Below are 16,946 nucleotides of genomic sequence, written 5' to 3' on the forward strand. Positions count from 1 at the left end.
ACTTTTCAATATCATACAGAGCTGACACATACACTTGTTTGTTGATACACTCACTTCTTCAGTGCTTCATTTATTATAACAAGAACCAACAACATATGCACAGTTTGCTTACCGCCATCTACTGGTACCAAACTGTATCACATTTAGTCTCATACATAACATAAGTAACACAATATAAATACTTACAGTTACAGCTAATTTTAACAAAATATTTTTTTTTATACTGTTCTGTACTGGATCTGTGTCACATAAGAGAACGTGATTTGTGAAATTGTCCATTAATATTCTTATAGAGTGGCATTTGTATTATTGCAGTTTATGGCAAGTAGGTAGGTCGGTGCTATAGTGTTTTCCACATACACTTACTGAAGAGACGTTACCTGCATCAAAAGCAGCTGAATGAAAGATAAAGTTTCATGTATTGATTTTCAGAGAAATCACAAATACATGATCACTGATCATGATTTTATTTAAATGTTCCACTTGTCCATGTGAATATAAGAACATGTCAAAATAATAATAATGTAGTCGAGAGGTCACTAACAGGCGGACCACAGTCCAAGTCCGGACCCATCCTGTATGGACCTGGACCTACAGTGAATAAATTATTTAAGTATTTGAAATGTTGACAAGGTGCTTCTATTTTGACTGGCGCAGCTTCTCTAGACTCTTGTCATACTCTCTAAAAGTATGACAACTGTAAATCGATGCTTCCTGTGCGGTGCGTAATAACATCTCTGTGACTCTGCAGCGTCTTCAGTTACGCAGCGCCATAGCTCTGGCTTACCTTGGTCAATTAGGGTGATTGGAAAAATTAGTAGTTAAAGAAAAATGAAGCAGAATTATTTACTTTTTTTTAAATCAATTTCTTTATTGCTTGTATTGTAATATTAAAAATCTCAAAACAGCAGTGCTGACAGTTTTACTTTGTGGTGCCTCGACCCATGATGGCTTTCTTTGTGTTTCTCTCTGGTCTCAACAGGATTATATAACATTTGGGTCCAAACAGTGCCACCAAGAGGCCAAAACTGGAGGCCAGGATGGCAAAAACCTCAACAGCATCTGCATATTTGCCTGGAGAGTTGATGTAAGCAGGCACAAAGGCCGCCCACACTGCACAGAAGATCAACATGCTGAAAGTGATGAGTTTGGCCTCATTGAAACTGTCTGGAAGATTCCTTGCTAGAAAAGCTAACAAACAACTGAGGACAGCCAGTAAACCAATATAGCCAAGTAAAACTGCAAAACCAACTGTGGACCCAACTGCACACTCATAAACTATCTTGTCACTGTGGTACTGGGTGTTTTTATGAGGCACTGGTGAAGCAGAGACAAGCCAGACAGTGCAGACTGCTGCTTGAACAGAAGTCAGAACCAGAACTGTCCCTCTCTGCTGCACAGCACCAAACCACTTCAGACTGGACTCACCTCCTGGTTTGGAGGCCCTGAACACAGCCAGAACCACCATGGTTTTCACCAGGATACATGAGACACAAAGCACAAAGCTGATGCCAAATGCTGCATGTCTTAGTTGGCAAGTCCATAATTTGGGTCGTCCAATGAAGAGCAACGAGCAGAGGAAACAGAACTTCAGCGACACCAAGAGCAGAAAACTGAGTTCTGAATTGTTGGCACGAACTATAGGTGTGCTGTGATGATGGATGAAGATGCCCAGAACAACAACACAGATAAATGTGCCCAACAATGAGGTGGTTGTCAAGCAGATACCCAGAGGCTCATGGTAGGAGAGGAACTCTGTTTTCTTAGGAACACAGTGGTCACGCTTGGGGCTGGACCAGAAATCTTCTGGACAACTGGTGCACCCCATGGAGTCTGAGAAAAGAGGGTGATGAGATACATTTTTATACAACATCATTGAACTTTGGTGTTTAAAAGTTTACACTCACCAGTTATATTGCTGATCTTTCCCCCAGAACAAGGGACACAGTCAAAACAACACTCGGGTTCCCCCTTCTTTCTGGCCATGCGGGTACCTGGAGGACAACTCTCACTGCACACTGACCGAGGAGGCTGTGTGGAGAAACATCAGTGCCTGTTAGACTCATCTATAATGATTAAGGGAAAGAGATGGTCATCTGAAAAAGTAAGAAATAACCTGTTTGGATTCAAAGTTCCAGAAGATGTTGTCTTCATCCAGTGTGAGTTCTTCACCTTTGAAGGCTGGCCTCTTAACCTCACCCACTCTTTGAACTTTAATTCTTCCATCAGGGAGCCACACCCAATTTATGATGTCATATATTGGTAAGGCATCACCATTCTCATCAAATGACACTTGATCACCAAATGTTGTTGTGAAGTTTACTTTTTCCAAGTAATACACAAGCTTTGATATGAGAATCAGACAGGAAAACAAGAAAGACAATTACAATGAATGCAGTAGTTTGCCTTAGCTGACCAACAAATTCACAATGTTCTCATATAACATTTGCAAGGTGACTTAAAAGGAATTTAAAGAGTGCTACATAATTCAAAGAAAGACTTGAGTACAAATGAAAATGAATTACAGTCACATTTAACGCATTATATTTTTAAATTGTGTTAATCTATTTTTTAATCTCTAACCTTACTGTATGCAATACAATTTTTAATAAAAATCCATCGTTATGTGTTGGGCTTCTTGTGCTTCAGTTGTTGGGGGTGGGAAAACAGTGGTCAGTCACACCCTGAAATGAATATTGATTGGCTGTCATTGTGTTTGCAGCCTAAGGTGAGGAACAGTGATTACAGAGAGGAGACGTTTTTAGCAATTTTTAGGTGAGATTAAAAATTTTACTTAGATTAGATTAATTAATTACTGATCATAATTAATTAATTGCACTTTTTTTTCTTTTAATCTCTTGACAGCGCTGATTTAAAGACCCTACAGACAATGGTGGCTCACATTCTGATACCTGATACCTTGTGTGCCCTTAATATAAGTCAACACAGAAGTACCTCGAAAGAAACATCAATGTTTCCATGAAAGCTTTTTCTCTTAAGGCACATCACTCCTAATTATATAATGATATAAGTATCTCCTTAGACTTCATTAAACTCTCATAGAAATACAGGAATTAAGTGAAATGAAGAGTTGAGTGTAAACTGATATGTCACCTGCCATGGTTCCAGTCTTTGTAAATGAGCACAGGCGTTGTTGCTGAAAGGTCCTCTCCCTGGCTCACACTGCAGCATGTCATCAAGAGCATACGCCAGAGCGTACACAGCCTTATACACATTGTACTCTGGTCGGAGGTTTGAAACATCCACCAATTCATTCTCCACATTCTCTATAACTTCCTGTCCAGTGCACAATTCTCCTCCAGCTTCCACCCAACCTGCTGGAGGTGGTTCAAATCTACACTGAAATGTGTGTTCCCAAAACTGATTCACCTGCAATGTAGTTCATCTTCAATTAATTACAATATATTATTTTCCAACATACAAATTCAAAGGGGAAACTCTCACCATGCTGTTTCCATCTGTGTTGTTGTGATGTAGATCAGGATGTATTTGTAACAGGAAGTCTCTGAGTCCTGGTATTTCTCCTCGACGGATGGAGATGCCCAGTGTTCCACTCAGGTACGGCATGAAGTGAGGAGTTTGGATCACAGCAGCTGATGACCAGGCTTCACTGGCAATCCACTGCAGTCCCGTCACATTCTGCCTCACCACCTGTACATTGTATTATCACAAGTTTATACATTCACGCTTCCATAATAGGAAAGTAAAATGTAGTATCCACAGTTGATGTAATTCACAAATCTGTGTTGTATTACAGTCAAATTTGAATTTGTCCTGGTAATAAATCTTAATCCAGAACCATCCTAACAACAGCTTTAACTATTTAAAGGTGAAACATTCATGACATTTTTTTTTCAAAGGCTAAAAGCTTATGGTACACATCTCTTTCATGACTGACCTCTTTCATGAAGTTAATCGTGCGACTCTTATGTGCAAACACAATCACCACCCGAGCTGTAGATTTCCTCATCACATCCACTATTCTCCTCACTTCAGCAGGGTCATCACCCCAGGGCAAAATCTCTGTGTAAGCCAGACAACCTCCACCAGCTGGACCCAGATCAGAGTGAAAGGATCGGGCAGCATGGACTCCATACTCATCATCACTGATAATCAGACCTGCCCAAGTCCAACCAAAATGCTTTAGAATCTGAATCATAGCATTCACCTATGTGGACACAGAGCAGAGGAATTAGTGCACAGGCTGGAATACAGGTTCATCAAAGACTCATAATCACTGTCTTTAAGTGTTGTATATCTGACACCACACAACTCTGTCAATGAGACATATAACATGACTGGTGACACACTCTTTTCTTTTTGTAGATAGATTTTCACCTGAAAAGCATCACTTGGGATAGTCCTAAAGAAAGATGGAAACTTTTGCCTGTCAGTCAGGCAGGAACATGTGGCAAAATAACTCACCTACAATAAAAGGAGACATTCATTTCTTAAAACATTTAAGGTAAATTGGTCAACTGTTAATTTCTTGCATTTAAGATAATTAATTCAATAATTATTTTTTATTTAATCACAATCATGATTGAATTTAAATCATTAAAAACTTACCATGGGCATTCTGTACAAACCTAAGACTGTAGAAATGGCTATAGAATTTGAAGAGGTAGTATCTCCCACAATCCCTACGACTGGAGGAGTTCCTACACATTTCTCCTCTAATGTAACTTGCTCTTCTTGACCACTGACTAAGGTCAGTGCTGCACGGAATGCAATTCCTAGTTGAAAGCAGTTATCATACAGACTGTATCCCAGAGTCACATTCGGCAGCAGGTTTGACTTTCTGTTGATCTCATCAATAGCAAAGGCCATGGTCTGAGACTGTCTGAATCCTAGAACATCAAAACTAAGAACATGTTTATTATTCAAAATGCATTATACAGTAAAGTTAGACACCTACAGATACTGTCAGACTCACCCATAACAGGTAGGCAGCTGTGGTTGTGAGGTAAATGTCAGATCAAGATCATCCGAAAAGAAGTTGATTGCAAAAAGTCCACCAAGAATCACATCTCCAGGTTTGTTCATCCCATTTAGATCAAACTCTTCCTGTAACTGACAAGAGGAAGAATAAAAAGAGGAGGACATAGCAGAGAATAAGCAGCAGTACAACATCAGTGACAGCAATTTGATGTCTAAAAATGCCTTCATGACTTTGCTCTGGTTCATTGTTCAGCTCAGTGTTACCATCATTCATTTTATTGTCTTGCAACATTGTTGATGCCTGCACATCACCTATCAGGGCAGAATAACAAGCTGTAGGGGCAGGTCCTCAGCAACGTCATGTGTCATTTACCTATCGAGTCATCAGTGTGTTCGTTGTTGTCCATTATTTTTAGTCACATGAAGACATTTTGTCAATGAATGAATGAAATGACTCAAAAAGCGTAAAACAATACTTTTGTGAATCTAAACTTCATCATTTCTGTAATTACAGTCTTTTATATTATTGAGCAACTTTGTTTTTGTTTGCAATAAACCTGATATATTTGCTTTTTCTGGGAAAAGTTCGGGGAGGCCATGGAGGAGGACTACCGGTCAGCCTCAAAGAAATTCTGGCAAGCCATCCGGCGCCTCAGGAGGGGGAAGCAGTGCTCCGCCAACACTGTTTACAGTGGAGGTGGGGAGCTGTTGACCTCGACTGGGGACATTGTCGGGTGGTGGATGGAATACTTCGAGGATCTCCTCAATCCAACTGACACGTCTTCCCTAGAGGAAGCAGAGGCTGGGGACTCAGAGGTCACTCAGTCAAAGTCATTGAGGTAGTTAGGAAGCTGCCCAGTGGCAAGGCACCGGGAGTGGATGAGATCCGACCTGAGAACCTAAAGTCTCTGGATGCTGTAGGGCTGTCCTGATGGACACGTCAGCATTGTGTGGCAGTTGGGGACAGTGTCTCTGGACTGGCAGACCGGGGTGGTGGTCCCTCTATTTAAAAAGGGGGACCCAAGGGTGTGTTCCAACTATCGGGGGATCACACTCGTCAGCCTCCCGGGGAAAGTCTATTAACATGAACCATGATCTGAAACAAGTATTTTTTTTTTTTTTTCAGAATCCTGGGCATAAGGATTGGTATGTGTCCAAGGCCTCAATGTGGCATCTATACATTATGTCGGCTAAGGCTCTTGGTATGTGTAAAAATGTATTTCTATACAATAGCCAAATGCTTATATTGACCATTAACACTATGAGCCATTAGAATGAACATAAACATAATATTTGTCTTTTCAGGTGAACGTGCAGTTTGTAAATCAAGCTTTAAGCACTATCGTCAAGTAAAGGGAGCAATGAAGTCATCAGCTACATGCATCATTTCTTCAGCAACTTTGGAGTTGGAGAAACAGATGTGGATCTTCATTGTGACAACTGCAGTGGACAAAACAAAAACAACTTCATGCTCTGGTACGGTGCCTGGCGGGTTGGACACAAGCTTCACTCCACGCTCAGCATCCACTTCCTGATTGTTGGCCACACCAAATTTGCCTCTGACTGTGGCTTTGGACTAATCAAGCAAGCATTCATGAGGACCAGAGTCAATACTTTGACAGACATCGCTCAGGTTAGTTCATTTTATTAGACTGCAATATGTAATGTGTAAAATGTGATTTTTTTTGAAAAGTAAAATAATTATTTTCATTGTGGTTCTTGCTGTCAACAGGTAGTGGAACACAGCTCTCCTGAAAGTCGCCTCAATATTCCGCAGCTTGTTGGAACGGCAGATGGCAGAGTGATAGTAAAGACCATCGACTGGCAGACACATCTGAGTCCCTACTTTCGAAAGCTCCCACAGATCAAGAGTTATCAGCACTTTAGGTATTTATATTCAAACTTCTGCATTTTAGAAATAAAAAAATCATGAATGGACATAATAGTGTTACATGGGAACAGTGAGCCATGTTTTAAATATCCTGTTGTGTGCTTCTATTCTGTCACAGCTTTGATGCCAACAGACCAGGTGTAGTGCTTGCTCAAACTCACAGTGATGCAGAGCCTATCGAGTTTCAGCTACTGCGCAACCCAGGAGTTCTGCCCCGTTGACAGTCTTCCCGTCCCGTACATTTAGACCGCATATCAACTGTGATGGACAGAGTGGGTTAAGCCACATTGTGGGGGAGGAACTGGTATTGAAGATGATAATATAGTACATGGTCTGGAAAATATTGAACTCTCCTTCACACACTTAGATATATTTTATTTGATATTTGAAGTATGTATCTATCTTTCACCTTTCTTGTTTCTCATTTTTATTCAAGTGCTTTTTGTAACAGAAGAATTTCCCTCTGGGATCAATAAAGTAAATTCTCATTCTTATCAGTCCACCGAAGTACTTAAGGCAAATAACACTACATTGACATGAACTACATTCATTCCTTTTTTTTTCAAACTGCTACACTGATTCTGTCCTGTGGGCTAACAGATATCAGATGTCACTGACAGCTAGACTGGGTGGGGGGTTGCCGCAGTTTGAGGAGTGCCTACATTCAAATGGCCACATCTTCTTCAAAAATTATCAGATTTACGTGTGTTTGACATTGTTGGAAAGCTTAGAAATCACACTTTCCGAATCTGTAAATATCTCCAAATATCCCGAAGTAGACTTGTGAATGCTTTTGCCATGGCTGGACACATATAAGAGAAAAGTAGATAGTGAGGAGGATAGTGAGTCTGGTAGTAACCAGGAAAAGGAAGAATTCGAAGTGAAGCCATTTGAGCAAAGGACAATGAGAGAAGGGGGCTACAGGGGAGGTGTGAAGGCAAGGGCAGAGCCTTTAAGAGGGCCAGAACCCTCCGTGAAGGTGGAAGTGATGGGACAATTGTCAGGACACTGGGTAGAAGATCCAGTGGATCATCCCAAGGTAACCGTCTTGGTCGGTTCATATGTAGAACCTGACGTGAGACCAAGAGTAAAGATAAGGTCAGAGGAGAGGAGCAGTAGGGGGAGCATTACACGACATGGGTGGGGACCATAAATCACAGGGAACATGGCAAACAGGCAGACAAATGGACAGAGACGATTTGGACCAACTAGAGAGAGGTGATTTAAAGGTGCTCGACTCATGGGGTAGCCCTGAACTCAAAAGCATCAGGAGGAGGTTTAGACAGGTATAAACCCTTCAGTTTAGGCGACATCCAAGTCGTGGTTGATAAAATGCCACCTCGAAGGAGGCAACCTATACCTGGATAAACTTGACCGACTGACAGCGGGACAGAAATTAGCCTTAGGAGACTTAAGAGCGGTAGCAGCACGCTGCATGTCGTCCCCCTGATTTACATGACATAGAAGCTCAGGCAGCTACAGCATCCTACGGTGATGATATTCCATTCACACGTGTTAAACAACGTGGCTGCCTCCATGAGAACAAAATTTCCACTGCCAAATTCCACAGCTATTCCTAAGCTTCCCTGGAAGCCGGAGCAAAATCCGTGTGAATACTTAGATTCGAAACACACGGGACACCACCCAGGGAGGGGGGTTTACCACAGGAGTGGTTTCGGAGAGCAGTGATGGAGGGAGTTCCTGTGAAAGTAAAAGATGCGATTTTAAGTAATCCAGATCTGCCTGGCAGTGAGTCGCATGTGTGGGAACGTCATTTAATACATCTCCTGCAAAGAGCAAAAGATGAGGCAAATGATGTGGGGCTGACAGACTGTGAGCCAATAACATTCCAAATTCAGCAATCACTCCCAATTTGGCTAAAATAATATCCCCACAAAGCGGCAGCTGAGGAAGGTATTTCTGAAACAATAGAGGGCTTAATTGAGTCAGGGGTTCTCGAACCATCGTGGTCTCTGTGGAACACTCCTATCCTCCCGATAGAAAAAGCAGGCACGGGTAAATACCATATGGCGCATGATTTACGATCCATCAATCACGTGTTAACAACTCCCACAATTCCAGTACCAAACCGTATACTGCACTGCCCGGTCTTAGTCCGACACAAAAATGGTTCACGTGTATAGATTTGGCGTACGCTTTTTTCTGCCTCCCGTTACACCCAGACTGTCGCGACATTTTCTCATTTACATACAGAGGCAAACAGTGGCGCTATACGCGGCTGCCACAGGGCTTTGCCCTGTCTCCAGGGTTATTCAACCAGGTTCTAAAGCAGGCGTTGGCAGAGTTTGAGCTTCCTGTAGAAACCACTGTAGTTCAGTATGTGGATGATCTGTTAATTGTGGCACCGACATCTGAGGCGTGTTTAACGGCTACCAATAACGTTTTGGTTCGTTTGGCGGAACAGGGTTTCAAAGTCAGTAAGGAAAAGTTACAAGCGGTGCGCACACAGGTAACCTTTCTGGGGAGAGTGATATCTCAAAAGGGGGCGGGACTGTCACCAGAACATCGTTCCACTATTTTGCACCATCCCAAATCCCAGACGGTTAAGGATATGCTTTCATTTTTGGGACTGACAGGATACAGTAGGAATTACATTCCTAACTATACTGGACTGACACAATCCCTACGAGACTTGGTCAAGGGTCAGGGAATGAGAAATTTGAGTGCTAAATTAGACTGGACTGTAGACAGTGAGGATGCGTTTATACATTTAAAACAGCAGATGGCACAGGCAGCTGATTTGGCATTACAAGATTATGGGACACCATTTTCATTGGATGTTTCTGAAACAGATTGGGTGGTAAATGGTTTTCTATTTCAGAAATAAGCGGGAGAAAGGAAAGTACTCATGTATGTGAGTGTACTGTTAGACACAACAGAATGTGTACATCCAAAATGTACACAACATGCAGCAGGGTTAAAATCATTCAGAAAACAGCACACATAGTCATGGGACACCCGCTGCAAATATCACACAGCACCGTGGCATATGTAAATTCACAAATGGATCAATATGGCAGATCACATGGGCACAGGGGAATCACACAGGTGTGAGGAAGAGGTTGTGAGAGTACAAAAAGTACGACCAGACTTACACACACAGTATATACCAGGGTCCGAGGAATTGTTCACAGACGGATGTTGTTTCAGACATGACACAGATGGGTCGAAGGCAGGATATGCTGTGGTACGAAGAGCAGGTCGACTAGAGGGCTCACAGTCAGCACAAAGGGCAGAAGTACTAGCGGAGGTGGCAGCATTAAAACTAGGACAGGGAAGGAAAGTAACCATCTATACCGACTCAGCCTATGCAATAGGAGCAGCCCAAGTGGATTTGGGGCAATGGCTGAGGGCAGGCTTTATGACAGCAGGGAACAAACCCATAATCAATCAATCACTCAATAAATCAATCTTTATTTGTATAGCCCACAGTTTACAAAACATAGTTTGTCTCACGGGTAGGGGTGTGACGAGATCTCGTGCCACGAGATCTCGCGAGATTAAACTTGACGATATTTCTCGTTGCGGTAAAAAACTGTCCTGCGGGATTTGTGAACTAAAGAAGGAGAAGGAAAAGAAGAATTTTTGTTTAAATTTGTGAAAGAAGAAGTTTATTAAAAGCTCATCCTTACATCAGGGTTTCCCCCAGTGTATTATAAGCCTGGCGGGTCGCCAGCGTTGCTTGTTTATTTATTTAAAATAGATTTTTTTTAAACAACACGGCTTTTTCTATACAGGGGAACAAGAGCGCATGCGCCCCCAAAAAATCCCCCCCGCTTGTCCGGGTGCCGATTGAAACCCGAGTCACACTATCAAGTCCGTCATTATTACTGTTACATCGTTCTTGTCAATAAAGATGTTATATTTAGGGATGCACCGATAAATCGGCGGTCGTAACACAGCTACAACACGGTGGAACGGCACCTGTTAAACGCTGGAAAGTCTCTGCGCAAAAGTGAAACTTGGCTGCGCGCGGAACTCCCCGCAACATTCACTTCACAGCAGAGAACATTCTCTCTCTTTGAGCAGTAAAGACATCAGCTCATCTGAAGCATCTGTTATTCCCTTAATTACAGCGTTAAAGCGTCTTCTTTCACAGTCTTTCAGTGCGCTCTGCTCTACAGAGTCTGTCGCCACGTTTCACTCGGATCACCTGCACATCGGGACTGTACTCCATCATCGTCATAAAGATCATTATTCTTATGTGGGGATAAAACACATAGAGAAATTATCCAGGCTGCTTTGGAAGAGACTGCTTGGAGACGCAGGAGCGCAGAGCGAGGAACGGCGCAGGAGAGGGAGAAGTGAACAGTGCAGGGGCGGTGCGCAGAAATAAGAGGGCCGTTGGACTCTATAGTTGGTTTTATTTTTATTGTTTACAATATTTATTGTTAATAAATGTCTTACAATAACACATAATAGTCATAATTAAACATTTCCAGTGAACTTTTAATTTTTATTTTTTTTACAAATAAACGCCGTCGGCCGCCAGTGGGCCCGAGAGATACCACCGGGCTTAGCCGGTTTTCTGGGGGAAACCCTGCTTACATCATGCATGTAAAGAGTTATACATTTCAAAATGCATGTGCAACTTGTTTAAATAAATCTGTTGGTCCAGTCATATATATTGTCATTGTAATTTTCTCAAAATCTCGTCTCGTCTCGTTCTCGTGAACCCAATATCGTGTCTCGTCTCGCCTCGTGAGCTGAGTGTATCGTCACACCCCTACTCACGGGACTTCACAGGGTTGGCAACATCCTCTGTCCTTAGACCTTCGACCAGGGTAAGGAAAAACTACCAGGGAAAAAACCCTTGTAACAGGGAAAAGGGTAGAAACCTTAGGGAGAACCACAGGTGAAGGATCCACTCCCTGGACGGACAGACGTGCAGTAGATGTTACCCAAAACATACAATACATAATGACAAGAATAAAAAGTGAAAGTCTTTAAATGCCTGGATCCATCTGGATCACTGGGTTTGTCACAGCCTGTAGCGAAGGCTGTTGTGGTCAGAGATTTGGGGATGATGGAGTCCTCTTTCCTGTCCTGACCTCATGTCGTTCACTTGTGCCAGCAGAACTGTAAGAGATTAAAAATCGGTTAGAGATGTGCTACAAGTGGATTTATGTGCTACATCTCAAGGGGGGACATAGGGTAAGTGGTGAGGGTTGAGAAATCGAGGACGGGGTAGAGAAAGTGCGGCTCGTGCAAAAACACGAACAAGAAATGAGGGACTTAGCTGAAGCACTTTTGCTACCAGAAGAAGTAGCAATAGTGAAATGCAGAGGACATGACACGACCACTACAGTGGTGACAAATGAAACCAAGAGGCAGATACAGCTGCAAAAAGAGCTGCAGGGTATCAACCAGGGTTACAAATGATGAGTGTAGAAGAAGTACAGTTCAATGAGGGACGACTTACTGAGGAAACCATAAAGAAAAGTCAGAAAGGGGCCTCACCACAGGAGAAATTAGTGTGGAAAGCGAGAGGGGCTACCGAACAAGAGGGGCTATGGCGAGGTCCAGATGGACGCATCGTCCTACCTCCGAGGATCCGGGGAAGGGTAATAGAGGAAGCACATGGTGTAGGCCATGTGGGACTAGCCCAGATGAACAGAAACAGAAAATGTGCCACTGGTGGCATCCTTTTTTGAGTGACATGATAAAAGAACACAAGAAACTGTGACATATGCACTCATTATAACCCCAGACCCACAGTAAAGTGTTTCCGTTACATCAAAGACCAGGACAGGAAATTGTAATCGATTACACAGATATGTTAATACCAGTCAGAGGGTACCGATATATTTTGATGTGTGTGGATGCATTTACAGAATGGCCAGAAGTGTGTCCAACTAAAAGAGAAGACAGTGTTTCGTGGGAAAGTCCCTAATAAATCAATATATACCTAGGCATGGATTTCCAGAGTAGGTCAGGTCAGATAACGGGTCACACTTTAAGAATAATCATCTGCAACAGGTAGAGCGGATGTTGGGGCTTCAACATGCATTTGGAACAGTGTACCACCCTCAATCACAGGGAAAGGTGGAAAGAATGAACCAAACCATAGAACAACGATTGGCTAAAATCTTTGCACAGACAAAATTACCCTGGGTAGATGCGCTACCATTAACTCTTATGTCAGTAAGGAGTTCAGTGATTCAGGGTACAGGATTCACTCCTTATGAGTTGGTTACTGGTCGACAGGTTCCAGGGCCCAGCGCGGGATAAACTAACTCCAAAAGCTTATTTTGATATTTTGCAAGCGCTTGTCTCAGACTTCTCTAAACAGGTGGGGGAGAGGCAAACGTCGGCTACAACTAGCACTCCACCCACTCGGGAGTGGGTTCTGCTAAAGGTCATCAAACGGAAGTGGCCTGAACCACGGTGGACTGGGCCATACAGAGTGACAGAGAGAACATCCCATGCAGTGCATATGTGTCCAGCCATGGCAAAAGGGTTCACAAGTCTACTTTGGGACATTTGGAGTTATTTCTGAAAGTGTGATTTCTAAGCTTTCCAACACTGTCAAACACATGTCCATCTGATAATTTTTTGAAGAAGATGTGGCCATTTGAATGTAGGCACTCCTCAAACTGCTTTAGGGAGAAATTCAGCCTGAAAGATTTCGACCTTCTTGAGGAGCCAGGCCAATAGCTGCTCATTTGCATCACATTAACATGGTCACAACCCCCCACACAGTCTAGCTGTCAGTGACATCTGATGTCTATTAGCCCACAGGACAGAAACAGTGAAGCAAAAAAAAGGAATGACTGTAGTTCATGTCAATGTAGTGTTATTTGCCTTAAGTACTTCAGTGGACTGATAAGAATCAGAATTTACTTTATTGATCCCCAGAGGGAAATTCTTCTGTTACAAAAAGCACTTGAATAAAAATGAGAAACAAGAAAGGTGAAAGATAGATACATACTTCAAATATCAAATAAAATATGAGTATATAAGTGTGTAAAGGAGAGTTCAATATTTTCCAGACCATGGACTATATTATCATCTTCAATACCAGTTCCTCCCCCACAATGTGGCTGTACCCACTCTGTCCATCACAGTTGATATGCGGGCTAAATGGTGACATCACAAGCACACCCTCTTCTGCTTACTCTTCTGTGCTGTAACCTTTGGTGCTGGGCATGTGAAGTATTTTGCCTCATCAGAACAGAAAGGCCTGATTTTTTCAAAAAGATATGTCTGCCTGTCCATGGTCAGTCCAGGTGGGGCCAGGACGGGAAGACTGTCAACAGGGGGCAGAACTCCTGGGTTGCGCAGTAGCTGAAACTCGATAGGCTCTGCATCACTGTGAGTTTGAGCAAGCACCACACCTGGTCTGTTGGCATCAGAGCTGTGACAGAATATAAGCACACAACAGGATATTTAAAACATGGTTCACTGTTCACATGCAACACAATTATGTCCATTCGTGATTTTTTTATTCATAAAATGCAGAATTTTGAATATAAATACCTAAAGTGCTGATAACTCTTGATCTGTGGGAGCTTTCGAAAGTAGGGACTCAGATGTGTCTGCCAGTCGATGGTCTTTACTATCACTCTGCCATCTGCCGTTCCAACAAGCTGCGGAATATTGAGGCGACTTTCAGGAGAGCTGTGTTCCACTACCTGTTGACAGCAAGAACCACAATGAAAATAATTATTTTACTTTTACAAAAAAAAACATCACATTTTACAGATTACATATTGCAGTCTATATAAGCATTTGGCTATTGTATAGAAATCAATTTATACACATACCAAGAGCCTTAGCCGACCTCATGTATAGACAACACACTGAGGCCTTGGACACATGGGTTGGCAGCAACCACACATGCCAATCCTTATGCCCAGGATTCTGAAAAAAAATAACAAAATACTTGTTTCAGATCATAGTTCATGTTAACAGGCACTTTATCACTGAATCAGTATAGATTGATCAGTAGTATTGCTTGAATTATGTGTGAATGCCACACCTTTATGTGCATGAATTGCACGTGTAATTAACACGTTCATCACACATTGTGTTAATCATGTGTGATTCATGCATGCAAAGGTGTGGCATTCACACATAATTCAATGCAATGTTAGGTTTCGAACACGGGAGTTTCGTCTCAAAGCATTTGAATTATCAAACTGAACCTGCGGGTGTACAAAATCTCAAAGAGGGCCGTGACATGCTCCTCTTACGGCTTATAATACGCTCATCTGACCGGACAAAAGTTTCGATGTGCCCATCATTCTCATTGTAATAATACAGTACCGAGCTAGCGAGCTAAGCTAGCAAGCTAAGAAAGCATAGCTAATAACAATGTAGCCAAACGGCATTATGAAACGCACAGTGGATTATTAAAAGACAGCGTCCCTATGTGCGTCTGTATGTGACTTTGAATGAACACTAACATAACATTGATTAACAACGTTAATGAAAACTCACCCCATAAGAAACTGAAAGGTATTCCGGCAGACTTCAGTGCCTCTGATCACATAAGAGGTCCAGGCGTGCTTCCTTTTCGTCGCAGTTTTAAGTCTGTTTGCCTCCAAAAGTCCAATTCGATAGGAGATAGCGCGGTCCTGGCGTCACGTCATCATCTCAGACAACTACTGTGCTTGTGTCCTGCTCTCTTTCAGCCGCGGAATAATCCATCTGTTTGTTGTTTTTGTGACGATGAAGTCTGCTAACACGTTAGCATAAAGATCGCTAGCTTAAAATGCTAACAGTCCACACACAGCCGTCTCTGTGCTTTCTCTGTCCATGTCCGCGAAGAAGCTGCTCAGCCACTGACTTATTGTTCTCTTTGCCTTCCTTTGTCAAACAAAGCTTTGATGATGACTGCTTTGATGATAATCACGCTTTAATTTCGCACTGCACACACACACACACACTGCACACATACGCTGGACATTCGACACACTCTCTCTCCCCCTCCCTCCCTCTCTCTTTCTCTCGCTCTAGCTCTCTGAGTGAGAGCTGCATATTTAATTAGCCATGTGTATTCTCCGTGATCGTCAGCTGATTGGCTGAAAAAGCAACAAAAGCTCTGGAATGTGAGATCGCCACACCCAAACTAGGAGCGATTCACAGCGATAAAACAACCTTAATTCAAACACAAAGTTTATGGTTTTAAGACCCACAATACTGTGATTTGAAGCAGGCAGTGGCTTCTTCAAAACTTCAACATGTGTAATTTTGAAAAAAACGTTTTCCTGTTTTTCTCGTTTTGCGCTCGGCCGACTTGTTCCCGCTTGGTCCGTGGCGGGTCACATATTGCTGGCAAAGGAGACACCTGGACCACTGGAGCCAGTGTGCCGTTGCCGACTCTCCAAGACGAAGTCTGAGACAGGTCCAGAAAAAGCTGGCAGCCAGCGGAGAATCTCCACCAACCAACTCCCCGGCTGAGTAGGAACAACACCAAACCTCAACACAAGGGGCAGTCTACCCTCGAGACTGAAGAAAGAAGACGCTTGGTGAAGACTGTGTTTCCAGACACACACACACACAAAGAAATGGACATTGGTTTTGTGATTTTCATGATAAGTTTGATTATTTGATTGTGTATGATTGTTCTTTGCTGATGCTTGATTTAATTGTAGCCTTGCTAGAATTGGCAGGAACACAAATAGCTCGTCTGTAGAGTGAATATTTTTTAACCCTTTTTGAGAAAAAAAACGCAACTAAAATTAGGTTAAGTGCACTGTTGTTCGTTTATATACTATAAATATGGCAAGAATGTGGGGAAGTTGGAAATGGGCAGCAGTAGTAGGACTCCTGAGTATCTTGCTTGTAACGATAGTTTTGTATTTCCATAACGACCTTCCAGGTCAACAGAAGTCATTCAAGTCCAGGCAAAGGAGGACACAGGGGCGTGTCACAAGTGCCCCTTGTGAAACAGGACACATAAAAATGTGAATTTTTTTTAGAAAAATAAAAAATTATGTCTTTGGAAAAAACTAAGGGTGATTTGGTTTTGTGCTGTGGAGCACCAAATCCAAATCTTATGAAGGGCACTAAAATAGCTTGACCCAGCCCTGTGTATATGGTTACACCAAGCCTTACACAGTGAAGG

The 16,946-nt window shown here is 42.5% G+C and overlaps 1 protein-coding gene across 1 annotated transcript; it reads right to left on the reverse strand.

The window, feature by feature from the left end:
- Positions 1 to 922: 922 nt before the first annotated feature.
- LOC310936119 (extracellular calcium-sensing receptor-like) lies at positions 923 to 5,127 on the reverse strand (the record flags this gene model as incomplete). Its single annotated transcript, XM_083900158.1, has 9 exons — positions 923 to 1,833; positions 1,908 to 2,031; positions 2,117 to 2,344; positions 3,115 to 3,390; positions 3,466 to 3,672; positions 3,920 to 4,189; positions 4,360 to 4,446; positions 4,591 to 4,885; positions 4,958 to 5,127. The coding sequence occupies 9 exons, from the start codon at positions 5,125 to 5,127 to the stop codon at positions 923 to 925; spliced, it is 2,568 nt and encodes an 855-aa protein (XP_083756284.1).
- Positions 5,128 to 16,946: the final 11,819 nt, after the last annotated feature.

The sequence above is a fragment of the Microchirus variegatus genome, assembly GCF_963457635.1.
Source record: "Microchirus variegatus genome assembly, chromosome: 13".
In the NCBI taxonomy this organism is placed as follows: domain Eukaryota; kingdom Metazoa; phylum Chordata; class Actinopteri; order Pleuronectiformes; family Soleidae; genus Microchirus; species Microchirus variegatus.